The 23188-nt window shown below is 37.0% G+C and overlaps 1 protein-coding gene across 3 annotated transcripts in view; it reads right to left on the bottom strand.

Moving 5' to 3' along the window:
- LOC141363388 (NLR family CARD domain-containing protein 3-like) overlaps positions 1 to 23188 on the bottom strand; it is a 123710-nt gene that overhangs the window by 96369 nt on the left and 4153 nt on the right. For all 3 annotated transcript variants that reach the window (XM_073866057.1, XM_073866055.1, XM_073866056.1), the window contains exons 5-6: positions 22741 to 22945; positions 20450 to 22211 (exon numbers count right to left, since the gene is read on the bottom strand). In XM_073866057.1, the coding sequence (XP_073722158.1) occupies positions 20450 to 22211; positions 22741 to 22945 (1967 nt within the window). The remainder of the gene's footprint in view (positions 1 to 20449; positions 22212 to 22740; positions 22946 to 23188) is intronic.

Below are 23188 nucleotides of genomic sequence, written 5' to 3'. Positions count from 1 at the left end.
CGTAAATTTGCCGGTAGAGATGTTAGCCAAGGGGGAGGGGAATAATATGGACCTCTTTGACCCTGTGTAAAAACTGCGTCCGTAGAGATTCGCAAATTTAAAAGGGTTTCACGATCATACACTAATAGTGGTGAAACAACTTGAAATAAAAGCCAGAGACACAGTAACATAGACAAACTCAGAGACACAGACGGGAGCAGACGGCAAGCCACACACAACGGCGCCATCTTGCTTTAACTGAAAGATCTAAGACATTTTCTAAAATAACTGAAAATATGTTAGTCTGAAAAATGATGGACATATGCATCTCGGATGGCTTTGAGGTGAGTAAATCCGGGGTTTCATATAATTTTTGCCAAGCGCATCTCATTGGTAAAGCCGGTTCTGTGATTAGTAGTAAATTGCCATCATCTGAAAACAGGTGAAGCACCATTTACTACACGCAGCCGTAGTTCACTGACAAGCTAAGCCATAGGCCTATAGCGTTCATTAGTGCATAAATTAACATTAAAGTTTTATTGAAAATGAATGCATGATTTGTCATTTTCAGAGTTCACAAGACTTCTCTGTGTTATTTCCTGACCATGCCGAAAAGCTATTTGAAACTTGGGCACTGCATTTTACAGACAGAATCCTGCAACTTCCCATCCAGGAACATCAACAAATCACCTCCAGGTAAACTTGATAATACAAAGTTGTTTGCTGAGTATTATGACAATGAAGTTACTAATTTAACCTAAACATTTTTCTCTACAGAACCCCATGATGATATTCCAACTCCTGTCTACAAAAGTGGGAAGAAAATCTTAAATCTACATGTACGTAATGGAAGTATTACACACCTTGCTTTGAAAGCAACCTAAAACACTTTTTTTTGTAAACTAGCAAGTAGACATGTTTACAAGTAAGAATAGAGTTAAAGGATAATTCCGGTATTTAACACTTTGAGTCTCATTTCTGGTTTGTTTTGAATGAACTACAGTGATGGACACAGAAATTTTGACAATGGGTCGTGTCTTGACTTTTCAACTCATTTAGAAGCGTCTCTTGACTGCTTCAGAATGGAAGTCAATGGCCATGCACAAACATGTCATTAAAACAACACTTAACGTTCATTTTCAAAACTGTACTACTCACCGAGTGGTTCGTGGTGTTCGTTGATGATTAAAAACAAATATATTGGCGCAATGTATGATTTCAATCCGTGTTATTTGCTATAGTGGAACAATTTTTTCAGATACCTCACAACCGCGTATATACTTCCGCTCTATATTTGAGTCTGAAGCATGAATGAACGTTGTTCAACAAACTGTAATAAAACGGTAGCATACTTTCAAAATCAAGTTTATTTATAACACTTACACCATCCAATATGTTTTTTTTCATCAGCAGAACAATAAAGAAGATATTTTGCAGAAACCCCAGTGCTCCGTCATGCAAGTCAACAGATCCGCACACTTTAAGAGCTAAAGCATATACAGTATTGTTCAAAATAATAGCAGTACAATGTGACTAACCAGAATAATCAAGGTTTTTAGTATATTTTTTATTGCTATGTGGCCAACAAGTTACCAGTAGGTTCAGTAGATTCTCAGAAAACAAACAAGACCCAGCATTCATGAAATGCACGCTCTTAAGGCTGTGCAATTGGGCAATTAGTTGAAAGGGGTGTGTTAAAAAAAATAGCAGTGTCTACCTTTGACTGTACAAACTCAAAACTATTTTGTACAAACATTTTTTTTCTGGGATTTAGCAATCCTGTGAATCACTAAACTAATATTTAGTTGTATGACCACAGTTTTTTAAAACTGCTTGACATCTGTGTGGCATGGAGTCAACCAACTTGTGGCACCTCTCAGCTGTTATTCCACTCCATGATTCTTTAACAACATTCCACAATTCATTCACATTTCTTGGTTTTGCTTCAGAAACAGCATTTTTGATATCACCCCACAAGTTCTCAATTGGATTAAGGTCTGGAGATTGGGCTGGCCACTCCATAACATTAATTTTGTTGGTTTGGAACCAAGACTTTGCCCGTTTACTAGTGTGTTTTGGGTCATTGTCTTGTTGAAACAACCATTTCAAGGGCATGTCCTCTTCAGCATAGGGCAACATGACCTCTTCAAGTATTTTAACATAAGCAAACTGATCCATGATCCCTGGTATGCGATAAATAGGCCCAACACCATAGTAGGAGAAACATGCCCATATCATGATGTTTGCACCTCCATGCTTCACTGTCTTCACTGTGTACTGTGGCTTGAATTCAGAGTTTGGGGGTCGTCTCACAAACTGCCTGTGGCCCTTGGACCCAAAAAGAACAATTTTACTCTCATCAGTCCACAAAATGTTCCTCCATTTCTCTTTAGGCCAGTTGATGTGTTCTTTGGCAAATTGTAACCTCTTCTGCACATGCCTTTTTTTAACAGAGGGACTTTGCGGGGATTCTTGAAAATAGATTAGCTTCACACAGACGTCTTCTAACTGTCACAGTACTTACAGGTAACTCCAGACTGTCTTTGATCATCCTGGAGGTGATCATTGGCTGAGCCTTTGCCATTCTGGTTATTCTTCTATCCATTTTGATGGTTGTCTTCCGTTTTCTTCCACGTCTCTCTGGTTTTGCTCTCCATTTTAAGGCATTGGAGATCATTTTAGCTGAACAGCCTATCAATTTTTGGCACCTCTTTATAGGTTTTCCCCTCTCCAATCAACTTTTTAATCAAAGTACGCTGTTCTTCTGAACAATGTCTTGAACGACCCATTTTCCTCAGCTTTCAAATGCATGTTCAACAAGTGTTGGCTTCATCCTTAAATAGGGGCCACCTGATTCACACCTGTTTCTTCACAAAATTGATGACCTCAGTGATTGAATGCCACACTGCTATTTTTTTGAACACACCCCTTTCAACTAATTCAACTAATTGCCCAATTGCACAGCCTTAAGAGCGTGCATATCATGAATGCTGGGTCTCATTTGTTTTCTGAGAATCTACTGAACCTACTGGTAACTTGTTTGCCACATAGCAATAAATAAATATACTAAAAACCTTGATTATTCTGGTTAGTCACATTGTACTGCTATATCCAATACAACAGTAATCCCCCATAACTCCGTGTGACATATTGACGTCTTGTGAAGCAAATCAATCAGTTTTTGCAAGAAACTGGCATTCACGCTAATTGTGTTGTAAATAACGTTCAAAGCAGGAAGCGTGCTTTACGTTCGAGGAGATCTCTTCCACTGGTGCCGTTTGGTGGCTGTTGGCTATGGATGTTGGTCTCTCTGCGCCACCTATAGAGCGGGAGCGTGAAGCGCACTTCCTGCTTGGCAAAAGCTCTGCATTAACGCTGTAAAATATTTATATATATATATATATATTCGAATCTCAAAACTGAAAATCGAATGTCAACACAGAATGAATATTCGAATATTCTGGTCCAGCCCTACAAATATGGGGAAAATTTCTTCTGAGAGAAACCGATCGAAAAAACAACAACCACATGTAAACGGACCCTTTTCTGTTTCCCGGCGGCGGAGTGATATATCAGCGAGCAATGAGTCTTCCAAGAGAAGTCAATGGAATTTTACAAAATGCCAAATAAAACACGACAGAAACTGTATTTCGCTACACAACTTGTTTTTAATCATCAACGAACACCACAAACCACTCGGTGAGTAGGACAGTTTTAAAAATGAAAGTTAAGTGTTGTTTTAATGACATGTTTGTGCATGGCCATTGACTTCCATTCTGAAGCAGTCAAGAGACGCTTCTAAATGAGTCAAAAACTCAAGACACGACCCATTGTCAAAATTTCTGTGTCCATCACTGTAGTTCATCCAAAACAAACCAGAAATGAGACTCAAAGTGTTAAATACCCGAATTATCCTTTAAAACTTGGACAAGAAAAAATGTCTTACACTTCTACATCTTAAACATTAACTTTAGGGACAAACTTTAATGTCCAGCCCTGTATTTGTTACATAATATATGCTAATAAAGTGTTGGCTATATTAAGTCATGGGCGTCGGAACCATTATACGTGGGTGGGACAGGACCCACCCACTTTTTAAGACCAATGATAATGGACCCACCCACTTTTTCTCTAATTTAGCACATTTGTTTGTTCACTTATCAAAGCGCTGTTAGTCAAAATCCATTCCACTAGAGCAGGGATCCCTAACCTTTGATTTTTTTTACACCACAGACTAGGGATGTCCCAATCCGATCACGTGATTGGAAATCGGCCCAGATCACGTGGTTTCAGACTCGATCTGAATCGGACGTTACCTCCCGATCAGGACTCGGATACATATGCAGGGTTTAAAATTCATCAAGGTCTCGCTCTGCTCCGCGCCAGTGTACGCGCTGCGCTGGTGCGTGTGAACTGAGGGGAAGAGAATAGGCTTGTTCGACACAAGAACCGGCAGCCGAATGATGTCAAAGTTCTGCGAGAGCGATTTAAAAGCAAACTCCTCCGTATGATTTCGCGGATCACTCTCGCGGTAGTTTGACATCACCCGGCTGTCAATTGTTGCAGCACTGCATGAAGTCGAACAAGCCTGTTGACGTGTTTTCATTTATAGGCTTCACACTGGTGCGTGCAAGGAACCCACGACAAAACCGGGTTTTTACCGCTTATTTAAACGACGCGTTGATCGTTTTTGTCACCATGTGCTCAGACGCAGCTCCGCGTTTCACTCAGAACCTCAAGAATGCGCATTCGCGCAGAATCATTTCTGTAGAGATGAGAGATAGAGAGAGAGGTAAGAATGGTGCACACGTCGAAAAAACTTAATAGAAGTCTGGAAACAAAGTATTAAAGTATGTATAGCCATGTCACTCATCTCATTACAATATGTTAACTAAATAACTGGATACAACTTATGGTATAGTTTATTAAAGGGACACCATGAAACTTTTGGCCACTAGGGGGTGCTAGACACGTATTTTTCACTTCTAGCGCCCCTAGAGCCCACAAGCGCCGCAGCACTGTCGCAAAGGAAAGGAACTGGCCAACCTTAAAACTAAACTAAAAACTAAACATTTAAAATGCTAAACGATCAACATTTTGAGACAACAGGGAGAAACGCAGTCATGTTACAACTTTCTGATGAGGAACTCGTCGTGGCAGAAGCCATTTCTCAATCTGAAGGTTGCAGCCTCCGGATGTCGTATTTCTAATACGTCATCAAGACTGTCTTATTTCACAATATTAACAATTACAAAGTTGAATATTATACTTAGTTAATCGTAAATTGTTGCAGTATGCTTATGACTTGCGAATGTAATGCTCAGTTTACCTTAATAACCCAGGCTTGATGACGTGTGCAGCCTGCATATTTGACCTCCGGAGGCTGCAGCCTTCCAATTCAGAAACGACCAGACGTATTTCCTTGCCTTTTTCCAAACAAATATTGTTGCATCCTCTCTCTCTCCCTCGCCACCAGGATTTTCCGCAATGGCGCTCGTTATTCCTCTTTTTTGTGTGAAAATCGCTCCAAATCCAAGTAAACCGATGCGTTTAGGTCTGCCGCTTTGTAATACGTCACGCGAGTGACAGCGGAACGCAGCAAATGAGGAAGAGAGAAGAGAGAAACGCTCGGATCTGATTGGTGAATGAATAGGGTTTGGTTTTACACTGTGAGCAAGTTTGAGTGCTATAGCATCCTGGATTGTAATGTAAATATCATAGACACAGTAAAAAGAAAGGTAAATACGTGAACACAGCATCTGAATACAGGGAACTATATGCAATATAATCGCCGTAATTTATAAAGAACATCGCATTTATGTATGAATCAACACTTTATATAAAAAATTGCCTTAAAGGGGAATCGAACCCGGGTCGCCCGTGTCATAGGTCCGTGACACTAAAGACTGTGCCACAGAGTCATATAATAGAAGTTGCTCTTTACACTCCTTAAGTAGCCTCCAGCAAAATTCACGTTAAAAACAAATTGTGTGGAGGAAGTGACGTATGCCGTAAAGCAGTCGAATTTTGTAGTTTTTTTTGTGCTCTGGTTACTACCACAAACCCTAAGTTTTAAAATACGAGTAAAAGTGATACAGACCCCGTCAGGCTATGGTAGACATGTCATTCAACCTATTTAAAGTCGATGTACTATCACAAGGGTCTTGAAAATGTATTATGAAGGTTGAAAAATTACATGGTATCACTTTAAAATAATGTATTTTGATTATGCAAATTAACTACAACCTTACTATAGGTATTTTTTAACTAACTGCTGACCAGCTTAGGGAATATTGCTGAATCAGTATGTTGTTTTTCTTGTTAATTGAGTCTTTTTGGTAGCCTATCTTATGCCTAGAATTAGTCAAGGAGGTTGATTCTTAAAACTTCCTTAAAAGTTTGATCAATTGTGCATAATGACATGTGCAACAAATGCATATAGTGTGTCAGACTCATAGATTTGCATAATTTAAAATTCAGGTTTTAAAGTTTGGGTCAACCTGTGGCAAAGCTTTAAAACTGAAACTTATAAAATCCTATCAGAGGTACAAAATGTCATTGAAACATACCAGTGGCTTTGCTGTCATCAGGATTAAACATGTTACCCCTCGAACTCTCCCTCCCAACAGAGCATCCCCACAAAACAAACCCCAATTTAACCCCTGTACATATACTATATATATTCTCATTATTTTTTAACACATCTATAGTTATGCGCTGGCACAGAGTTAGACTCTTTTGACTCCACACAGAAACGGCAACACGTGCTGCATGACATAAGGAACATCCTGGTTCTGTTTTTTCGCTCTTCTTTATTCTTTTTTTATGTATTATAGAAGTATCGGATAGGGACTCTGTATCGGCAGATACTCAAAATCAAATGACTCGGACTCCGACTCGAAGGCAAAAAAACCTGATCGGGACATCCCTACCACAGACCCGTTTCAGCTTTTACACATAATTCGTGGGGGTGAGTGGTCGCTGAGTTGCTGTTCGAACAAAGTGCTGACAATCCTCCTTTGCCAAATGTATAACGTTTTAAACAGAAGTAAAGGTCAAACAACCATGCATTAGGAAAATTAATAACTGCTTTATTTATAGTATATTTTCTATAGACGTGTAAAACCAAACATATTATAGCGGATTGTTTTACTTTCATTGTTTCACGAGTGCTCATTTAGTCTTAATAATTAACGGTAAACGAACTTAGCTTGCTGTTCTTAAAGGCAGCTCGAACCTTAGGTCGGACTTGAGCCCCAAGTTCAAGACACAGAAGAAAAAAGGAGGAGATATGAGGAGGAGAGATGCCAGAAGAATTGCGTCTGTGCGCAGAGGCACGGAGACTCACGTTTTGCTTTTAATGATAATTGACACAGCACTAAATGTGGTTCCTTTCATACGTTAAAAGTGTAGGCTACTCGCTAAAATATTATTACTGCAGTAAAATAGTTTATTTTGATTATGGTGTACGATCGCTGGATAATTGTAAAGTTTTTTTACAGAAGCCTGCGATTACTTTTCATTTGCGATATCACAGAGTTGAACGTCTTCACGTATTGACATTATTTGCGAGGTACATTTGCAAATAATTCATAAAGTCATACCTCTGTTTGATTGATTGTGTTTTAGAAGTTCACATGCTCAAACTCTTATGACAGCATTGTTTCCCGACGGATACCATTAAATAAATTGATCTCATTTCCAGAATCTCACATTTAGATTTCTCTAAGAGAAAGTGAGATTGGGTATAACAAATAAAAAAGGTTTACCTTCATTCGTTTTTCTTACCTTTTATTTCCTCAAAATAAAACATTGTAGCCTACTGTCAGCAGAGTAGAGAAAAAAATGTCACAAAGAAAGATAAATGAAACATGACATCTGTCATTATTTGCTAAATATTTAAAGGGCATATTACCAGAATTCCGACCGCAATAGATTACTGTCTTTTATTTAATAAACGCAAATGTTCAGGCTAATTAAAAGGAAACATGAAAATTGTATAGACCCCTTCACGGTTCACGTCACAGGCTGTTCCCACTGCGCATGTCGGGGTCAGAAAAGTCATTACAGCAGATTCAGTTGCGTATTATTCGGTATCGTCAAAAATGCCTACTTACGTCGTGGGCTGTGAAAATCGCACCAGGTCTTCCGTTAAGTTTTCGCGAGTCATGCAGAATCTCAAAAACAAAAAAATACAACATCTGCGTCTGCAAGCAATTAACGTGCAGACTGGGACAATGCAAAGATCAAAGAGGCTTGTGTTTGTAGTGCTCACTTCATTTGAGGTAAGTCATCATTTTTCAGCACTGTTAGATTAAATTATAAAGCCTAAATGGTATGAACAGTTCGACCCCGTGCTGCGCGCGCACCCGATAGTCATTCAATGTTTACAAACCTTGAAGGGGTCTATATATTGCAGTAAATGTCATTTTCGGGGTGGGGGGGTTACGTGGGGACCCACCCACTTTTCATTTGCTTCTGACGCCCATGTATTAAGTAATAATGGCAAGGATGCAGGTTGTTGTGAAATCTGAAAATTGGGCTTACTGCCAGGTAAAGTGACGTGGCAGTATCTGAAATTACTGTGAATCTGAGTTAATGGCGTGAACAAAGAGTATATTGCAAGGTTATTGAAATAAAACATAAATTTATACATTTCATTACAATTAAACTAGATGGTACATTTGTGTGTATGAAATATGAATTGTTTGGTTTTGTATAATAATGCTGCATCATGCATTTAGAGTCTTTGCTTGCATTCTAACAAGTGTTTGTCTGTTTTCAACAGTTGGGACCAACATGGTTGCATTCTTGTGAGAGGCTGAGGTGACAAAACCATTCCCTTTTGTCCTTGGCCTGGAAGATGACGATCTCTGCCATCAAGCCTTCGTTGTTTTTGACAGACAGTCACTCCAGCAATACGCCCTCCTTGGTGATGTTGACATGTTTTAAACTTTTTTTATGTTTTGGACATTTAATGTTTTGGAAGCAGTGCACATCAGTGTGGGTGTTTTTGCAGACCGTTGTTTACAAACTCCCAAGAACGGAATTCCCTTTTGTAAGAAGTCTGTGTAGTTATTTGTCATACTAAGATCATATGTTGACTGTTTGTGCAACTTTGTGTTGATCTTATTTGTTACATTAACTATTTCTTATTACATGGTTCTCTAAAATGCTAGATTCTGATTGTTCAGTCGTGACATTCTACTACTGCTAAAAACTCAGATGCCGCAAATCATTTTGACAGGTACAGTTTAATATTAAACAAAAATTAAATGTCAATTTCTATTAATAACATATCCGACATTAAATTTACAAATGATTAAACCAATGTGTTCGTGATAGTTGTCCTGAAGAAACTGTTGGGGCTTTTTTGTGATAACCTGCTGCCAATACATTATCCCTTACTTGTACAACTTTTTACTTGATCTAATTGTAATGTTAACTGGGTATCTGTCATTTAAGATTATGAGATATGAAATATACAATTTTTTTATCAGAAAATTGATTGTTTGTGTTCGGCTATGTACTCTTCTATTGTTCATGGGCAATAAATATGCTTTTTTAATGAAATCTATGCTTTGTTATTTATAGACACCACAATGAAAGGTATGAAAGCAATTTAAACCACCAAAATTTCAGCTTTAAACACATTAACCAAACATTGGGTTGTTTCATAGTCTAGAGTTTTTTCTTTAAAATGATGTGAAAATCATCCTGCCTACTCATTAACATAAACCAATATTTTGATTTAGAAATGGTAAGACACTTTTTGTTTAGAGGGGCCGTATGTGAGAAGGATTGATTGACAGCTAGCAAACAAAGGCTCGCATAATGAGCTGCATAATGAGGCAGGAGGGAACTACAGTAAAGAATGTGAGGACAAATGTATACATGTTTGTTTGAGGTTTATTAAGAAGTTAACAATATAATCAAAATAGAAATGAAGGTCAGTAGGACATTTTCAGTTTATTTGGAAACTAACCCTATTTAAAAACTTAACTTGTATAAGAAACTGATAAACAATAGAGCTGTAAACTTCATGTGGCTCATGTTACCATATAACTTTATGTCCAAAGAGTGTGAATGTTTTTCCACTTCATAGTTTTGTACTGATGAGAGGGATGCAGACCTGTAAGAGAGTTATGAACAGCTGTTAGCATAAATTGTCCACAGAAATACCCTTACATACATAACTGATGGGTAAATGATAGCACTACATTCAGATAAACTATCATAAACTAAATTAGTATCTCAGATAAACATCTGCAATGATTAGTTTTATAAAAAGCTGTTTTCAGATGACTGTTTTCAGATGCCCATCCCCTAATCGTCTAGCTTCTGTTTTAAACGCGTTTCTGTAAGCGAGTATGAACTTTAAAAACTAATCGCACGTGGCGTCCGTGTGCGCGAGCTCGCGTCTCCGTGTAAACAACGCGGAGCTCATAATAAAACGGCATTACGTGATCACGCGCGTACTCGTTTGTAAATAAGCATGTAAACATGGAATCATATTACAGCACACACTTAAAAGATACAGCAGTGCAGCATTACTCAAAGTTGCCATGAAGGATACGAAGTGAATAACTGTGTCTAACACTGTACAGCATGTAACAATGCAATCCGCCATTACGTGATCACGCATACTCGTTTGTAAACAATGCGAAAGTTTTTCAATCCGAAGCGTGCAGTCTGCTAAGGTTGCTTATGTAGGCTGAACTGCACAAGCCATAACATATTACATGATACCAAATATAAATGAAGACAAATGACTTACAGTTTCTTCAGGAATATATCTTCCTCCATTGCTGCGTCTTCCATTGTTCTTCTTCTAAGGTAACGTTAAAGATAAACGCTTCTCTTCCTCAATGTCCATACATAACGTTAAATGAAGATATTCCTCACGTGTGTGTATAAAGTTTATAGTCCAAACATGCGGTAAAGTCTTTAAATCTGATAAAACTTTACGCTTTGTTTATTATTGTTGGAACTGCTCGTCTCTTCATTACCATGTCAACAGCGTGTGGGCGTGACCGAATTAGAGATAATGAGCTCAGCCAGTAAAAACGGTACTCTCTTTACTTCAATGCAGATTATATAAACAGGAAATATTTGTTTTTGATTATAATTAGCTTGTTTAAAAGTAGACATTTCAGGCTTTCTTTGGATATATGTATCGTGTTTGTGTGACGAGTATTCGCGGAGTTTCAACTAATTTTTGTAACGTGATTTGAGAGACAGCTGGCAGAGACAGAAATCTTTGAATGCACACCCTGTTTATTTTCTTTATTTGACAAAAACACAAAGATCTCTTGTTATTGTGAATGTACACTAATTAAAGAGGACCCTTCAGAGTTTCAAATGATGTCAAACACGTAAGTGTTTGATAATTAATGATGGAGTATTTTGGGGGGGCCGACCAAGATGGCGGTGTGAGTAGACAAAACTTTCGAGCTCTCGGCATTAAAGTTAGGTATACTAGGGTAAACGTGTTGTAGAATTGTTTTTTTTTTACCCGGTGCAGCAGTGCAGTACTCTGGAACAACTTTTTGTTTCCACAAAGATGAAAAAATTCCAAAATCTGCTCAGAAACAATCGAATGTTCAAAGCAAAGGAGCGAGCAACGATAGCACAATGGCTAACACTGATCACGACTACGATGACGGAATGGCTGACTATCTGGGAAATGAGGAGGAATTTCCCCCACTTCCAATAACTCCTAGCAAGCCACCGGTAGCTAAAAAACCATCACTTTCCAACAGTAAAAACAGTTGGAATTCGGATGAGATTGTTAATAGGCTGGCGAATCTCATTAACACCAGATGTGATGCTCTAGGAGAGATGGCGAAGTCGACATGTGCAGAAATCAAGGATCTTAAAGAGAAAATGGATATGGAAAAACGTATAGAGAAAAGTGAACATATCCCTTGACCTGCATGAATCGCGTTTCTGATTTGGAGCGTTATGGCAGACGATGGAATTTGAAACTTTACGGGATCCCGGAGGTGGCGAGGGAGAATGTGCTCGCTGAAGTGATCCGCATCTGTCAAGAAGTGTTACCGCAGGAGAAAGAAAAGTTACCAGATGTTATTGATGTTGCGCATCGGCTGGGCACTAAGCGCTCGAATGAGTCAAGACCACGAGCAGTTATCATCCGATTTGTCGTTCGAAGATACAGGGAAGCAATCTGGAAAGCTGCAAAAAACAGTCCATTCCTTCAAAGCCACCACCTGCGCTTCGCTGAAGATTTGTCGAAAGAGGATAGAGAATCGAGGCAAAAACTTTGGCCACTGATTAAAAAGGCACGAGAGGAAGGCAAGTCGGCTTACTTTGTTGGAGGCCGAGCGTTCGTCGAAGGCTCAGAAATTACATGACCTCTCGCTCAGATGCGTAAGCTTTGGAAATATGCTGCGTTGTGAATTTTTTTTCTTTCTCGTGTTTCGTCGTGTTTTTTATATTCTTCGGAACATGAGGTAAAAAAGACACATTTAAAGTGAAGGTATAATTCAGTTACCCTAATTTGTTGTTGTTATGGATGCTGATCTCGACTTAAATAGGTTTATTTCTTCCATATTTCAAGTTTCTTTTTTTGATATTTGCTATTGTTCACTTGTTTTGCTTAATTTATCTTTTATTTCATTCAATGCTAGGGGGTTACGTTGTAATAATAAAAGGAAAGCACTGTTTCTTTTTGTTAAACAATTCAGGGTTGATTTTTGTTATATACAGCAGTGTTTCCCAACCCTGGTCCTCAGGCACCCCCTCCCAGAAAGTTTTAGATGTCTCCTTATTTAACACACCTGATTTAACTCATCAGCTTGTTAGGGAAACATGTTTACCATTTTAGAAGGAGGCTGATGAGTCGAATCAGGTGTTTTAAATAAGGAGACATCTAAAACTTTTTGGGAGGGGGTGCCCGAGGACCAGGATTGGGAAACACTGATATACAGTATGAGGAGCTCATTCTGTTAAAGATGATGCTAAATTTTGGACTACCCAGTGGGGGAATTCCTTATGGTTCTCCCATGGATCTGAACATTCAGCTGGGGTTATAACACTTAGGAATAGGTTTAATGGTGAAGTTTTGCAATCGGTTAATGATCCAGATGGACATTTTGTTTGTTTATTACTTACCTGTAACGATTTTTTTATTATAGCTGTCAATTTGTATGGGTATAATAGGAAACCAGAAAATGACAATCTTCTGAAAGCAATAGAAAACATACTTAAAAGTTGGTTGGAAAAATATCCAAGAGCTTATATAAATATGGGTGGAGATTTTAATATTGTTCAGGACTGTGCTGTAGATAAATGGCCACCAGGTCGCCCAAAGTCAACGGATAATACTTTAAAAAACTTTATGGATCAATTTGACCTTAATGATATCTGGAGAGAAAAATTTCCTAATAATATAATCTTTACCTGGAGTAATAAGTCTGGAACAAGTCAGTCTAGAATAGATTATTGGTTAATCTCTAAATCTTTCAAAAAGATGGGGTAGAGGTTAGGGGTGTAACGGTACGTGTAGGGGAGAGCGGGGTAAGTTGTCACACGGGTAAGTTGTCACACTGTTAATAACTCCAACACTAGAGGCTCTAGCTCAAAAATCAAATAGCCACTTTATGTGACTTCTTCTTCTATAGTGAACTTCCTGTTCACATGTGGTCAAGATCACTGTAATCTGAGGTTAGCACAATTTTCTTATTTTTCTGCTTAAAAAGTAAAAAAAAATCACTTTACATTTTATGCAATACAACTTTGTTAGGTGTGAATGTTTAAAATGATTATTTTGCACAAAATAGAGGAGACCGTAAAGTGTCTTTTGATACTTTAGCTAAAGTGATATGATGAGCTAAACTTGAGATTTAGACAACATTAGCACACAAGTAAGTATGGGGCAAGTTGTCTCAATGACTTTGGGGCAAGTCGTCACATCTGACAACTTGCCCCTGTACAAACAAACACATCGAACATGCTCAGAAAACATGATATAGAAAAGAATAAGCCTCAATCTAGCAAAAAGCTGTTTCAAAAGAAAGGGAAGCAGAAATCTGGACCTATGAAAAACAAGGCAGCTAAAAGAAGAAAAATCATGCAAGAGTCATCATCAGATGATGAAGAGTGCTTCTGCCTCGTCTGTGTAGAGCCATTTTCAAAGAGTCGTCCAAAGGAGACCTGGGTAAAATGTGTAAAATGCAACAATTGGGCCCATGATGCTTGCACCTCAGGCCAGGCAATTTATGTGTGTCAGAATTGTGATTCTGGAGATGAGTCCTATTAGTCATACAGGGCATCTGTTTTGTTCAGAGGTTAAACATGTTAAGTTAAGCAAGTTATCTGCAGCGTTCCATTCAGTTATCTGGTTTTATGTGAAAGCCATAGAACATTTGAACCAAAGTTCAAAGTAAAGTGGTCTTGCCACTTAATTGAAATGTGCATTATTTGAATTGAAATAATTGTTTTTCCAGATTCTCCAGACACGGATGTTTATATTTCCAGTTTGGTTTGAGTTTAAAAATTAAAATCAATATTCACAATTAAGTAGTTGTGTTCTTATTTTTAGATAATCTAGTGTGACAACTTACCCGCCCTAGTGTGACAACTTACCCTCCGATGGGGCAAATTGTCACAAGTGCACAGTCACTATTCAACAGTCTACAACTCTGTAATGAGATAAGATATAAAGATGTTATGAATACAACATATGTGCCCAAGACTTCCTTCTTTCATTTGGTATGAGATTTATACCATTTTGATGTATGGTGCTCAGTAAATGTTAGACAGTGTGAAAAGTGTGACAACATACCCCGCTCTCCCCTATTCGAACCGGACCGTTTCGGTTCAGGGCTTTCGGCACGGTGCGCACGTGCACCGAAAGGCCGAATGCATTTTGTGTGCGCCTGTGCGGAACATAATACGTCCGTTTCCGCACGAACATATTAAGTGGCGGAAGTCTCCGCGTTCAGCGCAAGTCTTCTGTCAAACATATAACATAATTCGGCCCGCAGAAAGATTTTTATTTACTTAGTTGTATATCCGTTTGATTATTGATGTAAACGTTTACGTGTCGTATCTAAAAGCGCATGTTAAACGCGTGTCAACACGCTGCTTTGTTCTTTCAAAAGTGCGTGAGAGGATGCACGTCTTTCGTTGCTACGCATTCATGAGACGCGCTTTCTGTGACAGCAAGAATAAGGAATGCGTGATCAGATTTTTCATCTGCATATCACGTCAATCATATCATTGTCACAATGCGATCAGCTGGTCGGGACAGAGAAGAGCTGTAACCCGGGCTTACTCAGCTGTTACTCAGCTGCGGAGGGGTTCGTAAGTAAAGTCACAGCTTACATTGATGACACAAGCAAAGATTAGGAGAAACGTGCAAAAGATCAAAGATGGCTATGTATGCAGATCACTAATCTCAAAATGAGTGTATAATAAGTATATCATCATGTTGCTTGCTATGCAGTTACACATAGAGCAGTAATATTATTTTTATACAGAGATGGTACATAGCCAATTCAATTCTGTGAGTTAAACAATCCAAAATAAATCAAAACAGAAAATTTTTAGTGGCAAAAATGTAGGCTAATAGTTCATAAATGTATTCAGGAATTGAATTTGTTAGTTCAAGGTTTTAGTAGAAAAAGTTTAAGAGAAGGTTAAGATAAGAGTTACCTTCTGTTATAAAATAATGTAAAAAATAACTTTGCAGTAGTATTTTATTTATAATTTTTTTCATTTTATATATATATTATCTGTTATATTTTAATAAAGTGTTTAAAAAAGTGTAAAAAAATTGTAAAAAAAAGTTTAAAGTAATAAACAACCTGCAGTTTAATGTTTGCATTTCTCCCTTACTGTACCGAAAATGAACCGAACCGTGGCTTCAAAACCGGGGTTCGCACCGAACCGTGATTTTTGCGTACCGTTACACCCCTAGTAGAGGTAGATATTTTACCAACTCCTTTATCAGATCATAAAGCCATTTTTATTAATATCAAGCTGCATGTGAAAAGCAATAACGCTACATCTTCCTCTTACTGGAAACTCAATAATTCACTCCTGCTTCATGAGGAAGTTCAAAAGAAGATAAAAACTTTGATTGCTAGTTTCTGGATTAAAGCTAAAATGGAGAATGCCTTCAGTACAAATTGGGAAATTTTAAAATATGAGATTGGGAAATATGTAAGAAAGTTTGGTTCTTTAATGGCCAGAAAAAAGAGAGAAGAAGAAACAAGAATAATATCAAGAATAACAGAGTTGTCTCAGAAACATCCAAATCTGATTTTAGAGGATGAGAAAGTAGAAATGACACTGTTGATGACTGAATTAGACGAATTCTATAAAAGAAAAGCAAAAGGTGCCTTTATTCGTTCAAGAAGAAAATGGATTGAGGAAGGGGAACAAAACTCCCATTACTTTTTCAACTTGGAAAGGAGGAATTTTGTGAATAACACCATATCTAAATTAAATATTAATGGGATTATTGTTGATGATCATATAATAATCTCTAAGTATTGTAGTGACTTTTATAAAAAACGATATACTTCTAATTACTCACAGGTGACAGCTGATGCCTTTCTGGACTCGTTGCAAGTTAAATCTATTGATGAAAATCAAAGGGATTTATGTGACAATCCTATTGTACTCAGTGAATTAATGGATGCAGTTACTCATCTTAAAAATTCCAAATCGCCAGGTACTGATGGACTGACATCAGAGTTTTACAAGCAATTTTTAGAAGATTTAGCAACATTTCTTTTAGAGGTTTTTGTTGAAAGTATTAAGAAACAATGTCTTCCTCCCACTTTAACACAGGGGCTTATTACACTGATTCCCAAACCGAAAAAAGATAAATATTTTATTGATAATTGGCGCCCGATCTGTTTATTAAACAATGATTATAAATTATTGGCTTTAATTTTAGCTAGAAGATTAAAATCGGTATTGAGTTCAATAATTGACTAATCACAGTCGGGGTTTTATGAAAAATCAACACATTTCAAATAATATTAGACTAGTTTTGGATATTTTAGATTATTCAGAGTTGATTAATGATAATGCTTTTATTTTATTTTTAGATTTTTATAAAGCCTTCGACTCTGTTGAACATAAATTCATTTTTGATACCCTTAAAAAATTTGGTTTTGGGAATTTTTTTTCTGATGCAATTAAAACCCTCTATGAAAAAGGTAACTGCTCCATTAAGTTGTCAAATGGGACTTCTCCTAGATTTTCGGTATCTAGAGGAATTAGGCAGGGATGTCCTGTATCACCATATCTTTTTTTGTTAGTGAGTCAGCTTCTCTCAGCTCATATTATTTCAAGTCCGATGAAAGGCATTAAAATTGTTGATAGAGAATTCAAAGTAACTCAATTAGCCGATGACACAACACTCTTCATTCAAGATGAAAGCCAGATTTCTGTAGCCATAGATTTGATTGATGAGTTCTCAAAGGCATCTGGGGTGTTTCTGAATTTGAATAAATGTGAACTTTTGGCCATTAAGGAGTGTTCTGAGACTTCTTACTTTAATATTCCCATCAAAACTGAAGTTCAGTATTTAGGATTGTTAATTACTAAAGACCAATGTAGAAGATGTTCGGTTAATTTTGAGGTTATAATTGAAAAAGAATTTTGAACCATTGGCTTATAAGGGATCTTTCCTTAAGGGGTCGAATACTGATTACTAAGGCAGATGCTATTTCTCGTTTAACTTATGCAGCATTGGCTTTACATCTTGGTAAAAAAGAATGCAAAGAGATTGACAAAATGTTGTATAACTTTGTTTGGAAAAACAAAACGCATTATATAAAGAAAACTGTTATTATGAATACTTATGAAAAGGGTGGCCTAAATTTTTTGGACTTTGCAACATTAAAAAATACATTCAAAGTTAATTGGCTTAGACAGATTATCAGAAATCCCAATTCCATCTGGAATTTTATTCCCTCCTATATTTTTTCCACCTTGGGTGGCCTTCAGTTTTTCCATGGTTGCAATTACGATATTGATAAAATACCATTAAAACTAGCTGAGTTTCATCGCCAGGCTTTTCTTTCATGGTCTTTAATCTTCAAGCACAATTTCTCACCGCATAGGTATTATATCTGGAATAACAAGGACATTGTGTATAAGCGTAAATCTCTTTTTCTTGAGTATTGGTTTAAGAATGGCATAATTCTGGTAGATCAATTGTTTAATTCTAATGGTTTTCTTTTCACTTTTGGCGAATTTTTGGCTTATTACAAAATCCCTGTAACACCAAAGGATTATGCCAAAGTTTTTGATGCCATATCTCCTAAAATCTGTACTTTATTTAAATATACAACAAGAATAAATACTACACTTTGGTCCCTACCTAATATTGTAAATACCTCTGAAGGTAGGATATGTTTGTCGTTTAACTCTCATAACAGTTGTATAAGAACTTTATTTCAAAGAAATATTGTATCCTTGCCTTATTGGAAAAAGGTTTGGTTACTTCCTAATCAATATTTAATAACAAATAAAATAAAGGAAGTTTCATTTAAACTAATTCATAGGATCTATCCAACAAAACATTTTCTTGTGAAATTTAAAAGCGATATAGATACAAATTGTACTTTTTGCAATAACAGCTTAGAAACTATGGTTCACTTATACTGGTACTGCCCACATGTAAAACCCTTTTGGAAAAATGTATGCGAGTTTATCTGCAAGAATATTGATGCTGATTTTATGTTATTTTGGAAATCTGTGCTTTTTGGTATTTTCAAGAATCAAAGAGACTATCATGATACTAATAGTATTTACATTATTAATCTGATCCTTCTGTTAGCGAAGTTTCATATTCACAAATGTAAATTCTCTGGAAAAAAACCCTGTTTTATATTATTTAAAAAAGAAATGGAACTGTATATTGATTCTATAAGATTCTCTTTAAAGCAAAAGGCACTGAAAACTTTAAAAATGTGTACCTTATTTAATATTCTATTGTAAATTCCCCCCTAGCATACCCTGTATTTGTATTGCTACTGTCAATATTTTTTTGTTGATATCTGTTGTTCATTTATTCAAAAAAAAAAAAAAAAAAAAGATGGAGTATTTTAAGTTGATTATGCTATGATAAGGAGAAAACACGTCAAAACGCGTCCCCGCGTTTTTGGACCCCTGGGGGTTAAAATAACCCAGCGTTGGGTTGGTCCATATTTAACCCAGCGTTGGGTTGCAAAACAACCCAAGTTGGGTTAATTTTAACCCAACGTTTTTTAGAGTGTGGGCTTCACAGGGGATGCTCATTAGCAATCGCCACATACGTATTTGAATATTTTTGGTAAATATTGGTGGTAACATTATCAATAAAATTAGTGTTGTCACGGTACCAAAATTTCAGTAGTCGGTACCGATACCGGTACAAATTTGCGGTTCTCTGTACCATTTTCGGTACCAAAGCAAAACACAAAAAACATGCAAATTAAACACAATTTTATTAATAAAGTTACATGTTAATATAAAATAATAATATAAAAGCATTGCCATTCTGTATAAAATGCATTTGTTGCTGAAAGGTTTTAGCAGCTGTTGTCTGTGTGTGTTTGCTGGTGCCCTTCATGCTGATAAACATCATCCTCTGATGCTTTAAAAGACAAATACAAAAAATTCAGTAAGAACATAGATGCATATACAACATTAGATGACTGACACTAAATAGCTGTTTTTAAATAACAAAACTGAGATATTACATTTACAAAAGACTACATAGATTTAAGTAAAAGCAGGCATAAAAGGATATACATTGCTAGCCTAACATTCATTACTTTCTAACACAAGAATTTGGTATTTACATTTTGTTTTCTCATTTATTTTACCCATGTAAAAGTTTTTAAAGCATTAAAAGGTTAATAAGAACACTTGACAGAATGAGCATTAGCCCCGCTGGTACTGTACTTACTATTAAGTTTACAAACGGGGGTTAATTTCATTCCAACATTAAAATGCTACAACACTCATAATGCAAATGTAATAAAATCTGAACCTCACCTGCTTGAACTCCAGCCAAATTAATCCAGCTGGCGCCTTTAATGTTTTTCCTCCTTTCATCCGGACACTTCACTCGTTCTCTCGGTGATGCGCTTTACATATGAAGTATTCCTGTAAGCGAGTAACGTGACTCTGCACATCTTCAAATGATTTTGTGGAGTTCAGTGACCCTGCGTTGCGACTCGCATCGTTCACGTCTTCTTGTTGCGTCTATGAAAAGTTTCCGACTGACAACCTGTCAAACAGCGCATTAGTTCCGGGTAGACTCGGTTGGACCCGGTTCTGCGGTTGTTCCGGTACTTAAAAAAATAGTACCGAAGACTTTACGTATAATGAGCATGTGAATGCAAGTGTGTGTGGAGAGAGACCTTCAAAATATGAAATCCTGGGAAAAATACTATCCTATATAATAAACGACAATAAAAACACACAGTAAAACACTCACTCAGCTTTTCTGGATGCTTTGATCACTGGCAGGAGTCTCAGTAGACATTCTTCTGATGGATCATATTTACTCAGTATAAACTCATCCAGCTCCTCTTCTGAGTTCAGTAACACAAACACCAGAGCCGACCACTGAGCAGGAGAGAGACTGACACCAGAGAGACGACTGACACCGGTTCTGCTCACGAATATTTGGACTTCCTGCACTAGAGATTGATCATTCAGTTCATTCAGACAGTGAAACAGATTGATGGATTTCTCTGGAGATTGATTCTCTCTGATCTTCTCTTTAATGTAAGCAACTGTTTCCTGACTGATGTGAGAGCTGCTTACTGTCTTTCTCATGAGGTCTTGTAAGAGAATTTGATTAGACTCCAGTGTGAGACCCAGAAGAAATCGAAGGAAAAGATCCCAGTGTCCGTTCTCACTCTGTAAGGCCTTGTCCACTTCTTGCTTCAGTGAATCAGTCATAGTTGAACTGAACATATTGCAGAGTCCTGTGTTTTGTTTAGAAAACGAAATCATCTTAAATAAAGCAGCTAGAAACTCCTGAATGCTCAGATGTATAAAGCTGAACACTTTCCCCAGATGAAGTCCAGGCTCCTCTCTGAAGATTTGAGTACAAACTCCTGAATACACGGAAACTTCTTTCACATCAATTCCACAATCTCTCAGATCCTCCTCATAGAAGATCAGATTCCCTTTCTCCAGCTGCTCATAAGCCAACTTTCCTAATGAGAAAATGCTCTTTCTAGCCTGATCAGGATCTATTTCATATTTCCCATCATACTTTTGACTCTTTAGTTTGGTCTGAAAGATCAGGAAGTGTGTGAACATTTGTGTAAGAGTCTTGGGGATCTCTTCAGTCTCTGCTTCACTCAACATTGTCTCTAGAACAGTGGCTGTAATCCAACAGAAGACTGGGATGTGACACATGATGTACAAACTTCTTGATGATCGAATGTGTGTGATGATTTTATCATACAGACTCTGATCATTTATCCTCTTCCTGAAATATTCTTCCTTCTGAGGGTTATTGAATCCTCGTACCTCTGTGATTTGATCGACACATTCAGGAGGAATCTGATTGGCTGCTGCTGGTCGAGAGGTTATCCAGATCAGAGCAGATGGAAGCAGATTTCCTTTGATGAGGTTTGTCAGCAGCACATCAACTGAAGCCGATTCTGTTACATCAGACAAACTTGGATTGTTGTGGAAATTTAGATGTAGTCGACTTTCATCCAGACCGTCAAATATAAACATGACTTTATAGTCATCGTAATCTGTTGATGTCAGTTTTTTCGTTTCTATGTTAAAGTGATTAACAAGATCCATAAGACTGAGATTCTTCTTGATCAAATTCAGCTCTCTGAAAGGAAGTGGAAATATGAAGTGAACGTCCTGATTTTCTTTTCCTTCAGTCCAGTCCAGAATGAACTTCTGTACAGAGACGGTTTTTCCAATTCCAGCGACTCCTTTAGTCAGCACACTTCTGATGTGTTTGTGTTGTCCAGGTACAGCTTTAAAAATGTCATTGCATTTGATTTGTCTCTCCTGTGTCTCTGATCTTCTGGACGATGTCTCAATCTGTCTCACCTCATGTTCATTATTGATCTCTCCACTCCCTCCCTCTGTGATGTAAAGCTCTGTGTAGATCTCATTTAAATCTGTTGAGTCACCGTGTCTGAAGATCCCTTCATTAACTCTCAGATATTTCTCCTTTAGTCTGGATTTGTGTTTTTGTTGATACACAGGCATCAGTTCTGATAAACAAAAGAAAATAATTTATTTTATATATGAATAATGATGGAATAAACAGAAAAATACAATAATAGAGAGACAACATTAGTTTACTCATAGCTGTATTTGACCTAAAGCAATTATTCACTCAAATATTAAAACACTGTCATCCTTTACTCAACACATCTCAGTTTGTAAAACATTAATTATAAAACTATTATAAAAGTAATCTACAAAACTTGTATGCTATATTTTAAGCCTGCTTGATGTTATTGAGAGAAACAGTAATTACTTACTGATCATCTTCTATTGTGTTGCACAGAAAGATAATGTCAAACAGATCTGATACGAAACACGAGTGTGAGAGTGACTGAATTGTTATTTTTAGGTGATCTGTACCTTTAATATATTTTACCATATATGCATCAGATGTACATGTACGTGATAAGTAATACTTTACAGATAGAGGTTTATGTTTAATGATTAGATTGTCCCATCATGAAGAAAACCTTACTAAATAACTGTAATGATGTGATGATCGAGAGCTCTTACTGGTCTGTAATGTGTTTGCAAGGTTTTTCTGGTTCATCTTCCTCAGGATGTGCAGTGTGATCTTCAGAAACGCCTCTCTGACTCTGATATGACTTTTATCATCATCCTCCTCTCTCTCGGTGCATTCTGGGTAATCTGGACTCAACAGTCTCTTAAAACTGTTCAACTCATTCTTCATTACAGAGATGATTTTCTGCTCAACTTCCTGAATCACAGTAAATTTTAGAAAACACAATTCTGAAAACAAGCAATGAAATGCAACTACTCATATAAACATGCACAATTAAACAAACACAGACAGCAAAATAAATAACTGCATGGAATCTGCACGACTCATTGCAACATTAATACATTTCAATGTTTCAATGTTGAATTTGTTTTTTTTAATAAATAGTTGTTTTTATTGCATACAATTGATATTTCAAAATGTTTATCCTGAATCAAAATA

This window comes from Misgurnus anguillicaudatus, unplaced genomic scaffold, assembly GCF_027580225.2.
Source record: "Misgurnus anguillicaudatus unplaced genomic scaffold, ASM2758022v2 HiC_scaffold_34, whole genome shotgun sequence".
NCBI classification, from domain to species: Eukaryota; Metazoa; Chordata; class Actinopteri; order Cypriniformes; family Cobitidae; genus Misgurnus; species Misgurnus anguillicaudatus.
This window is presented reverse-complemented; position numbering and strand designations above follow the sequence as displayed.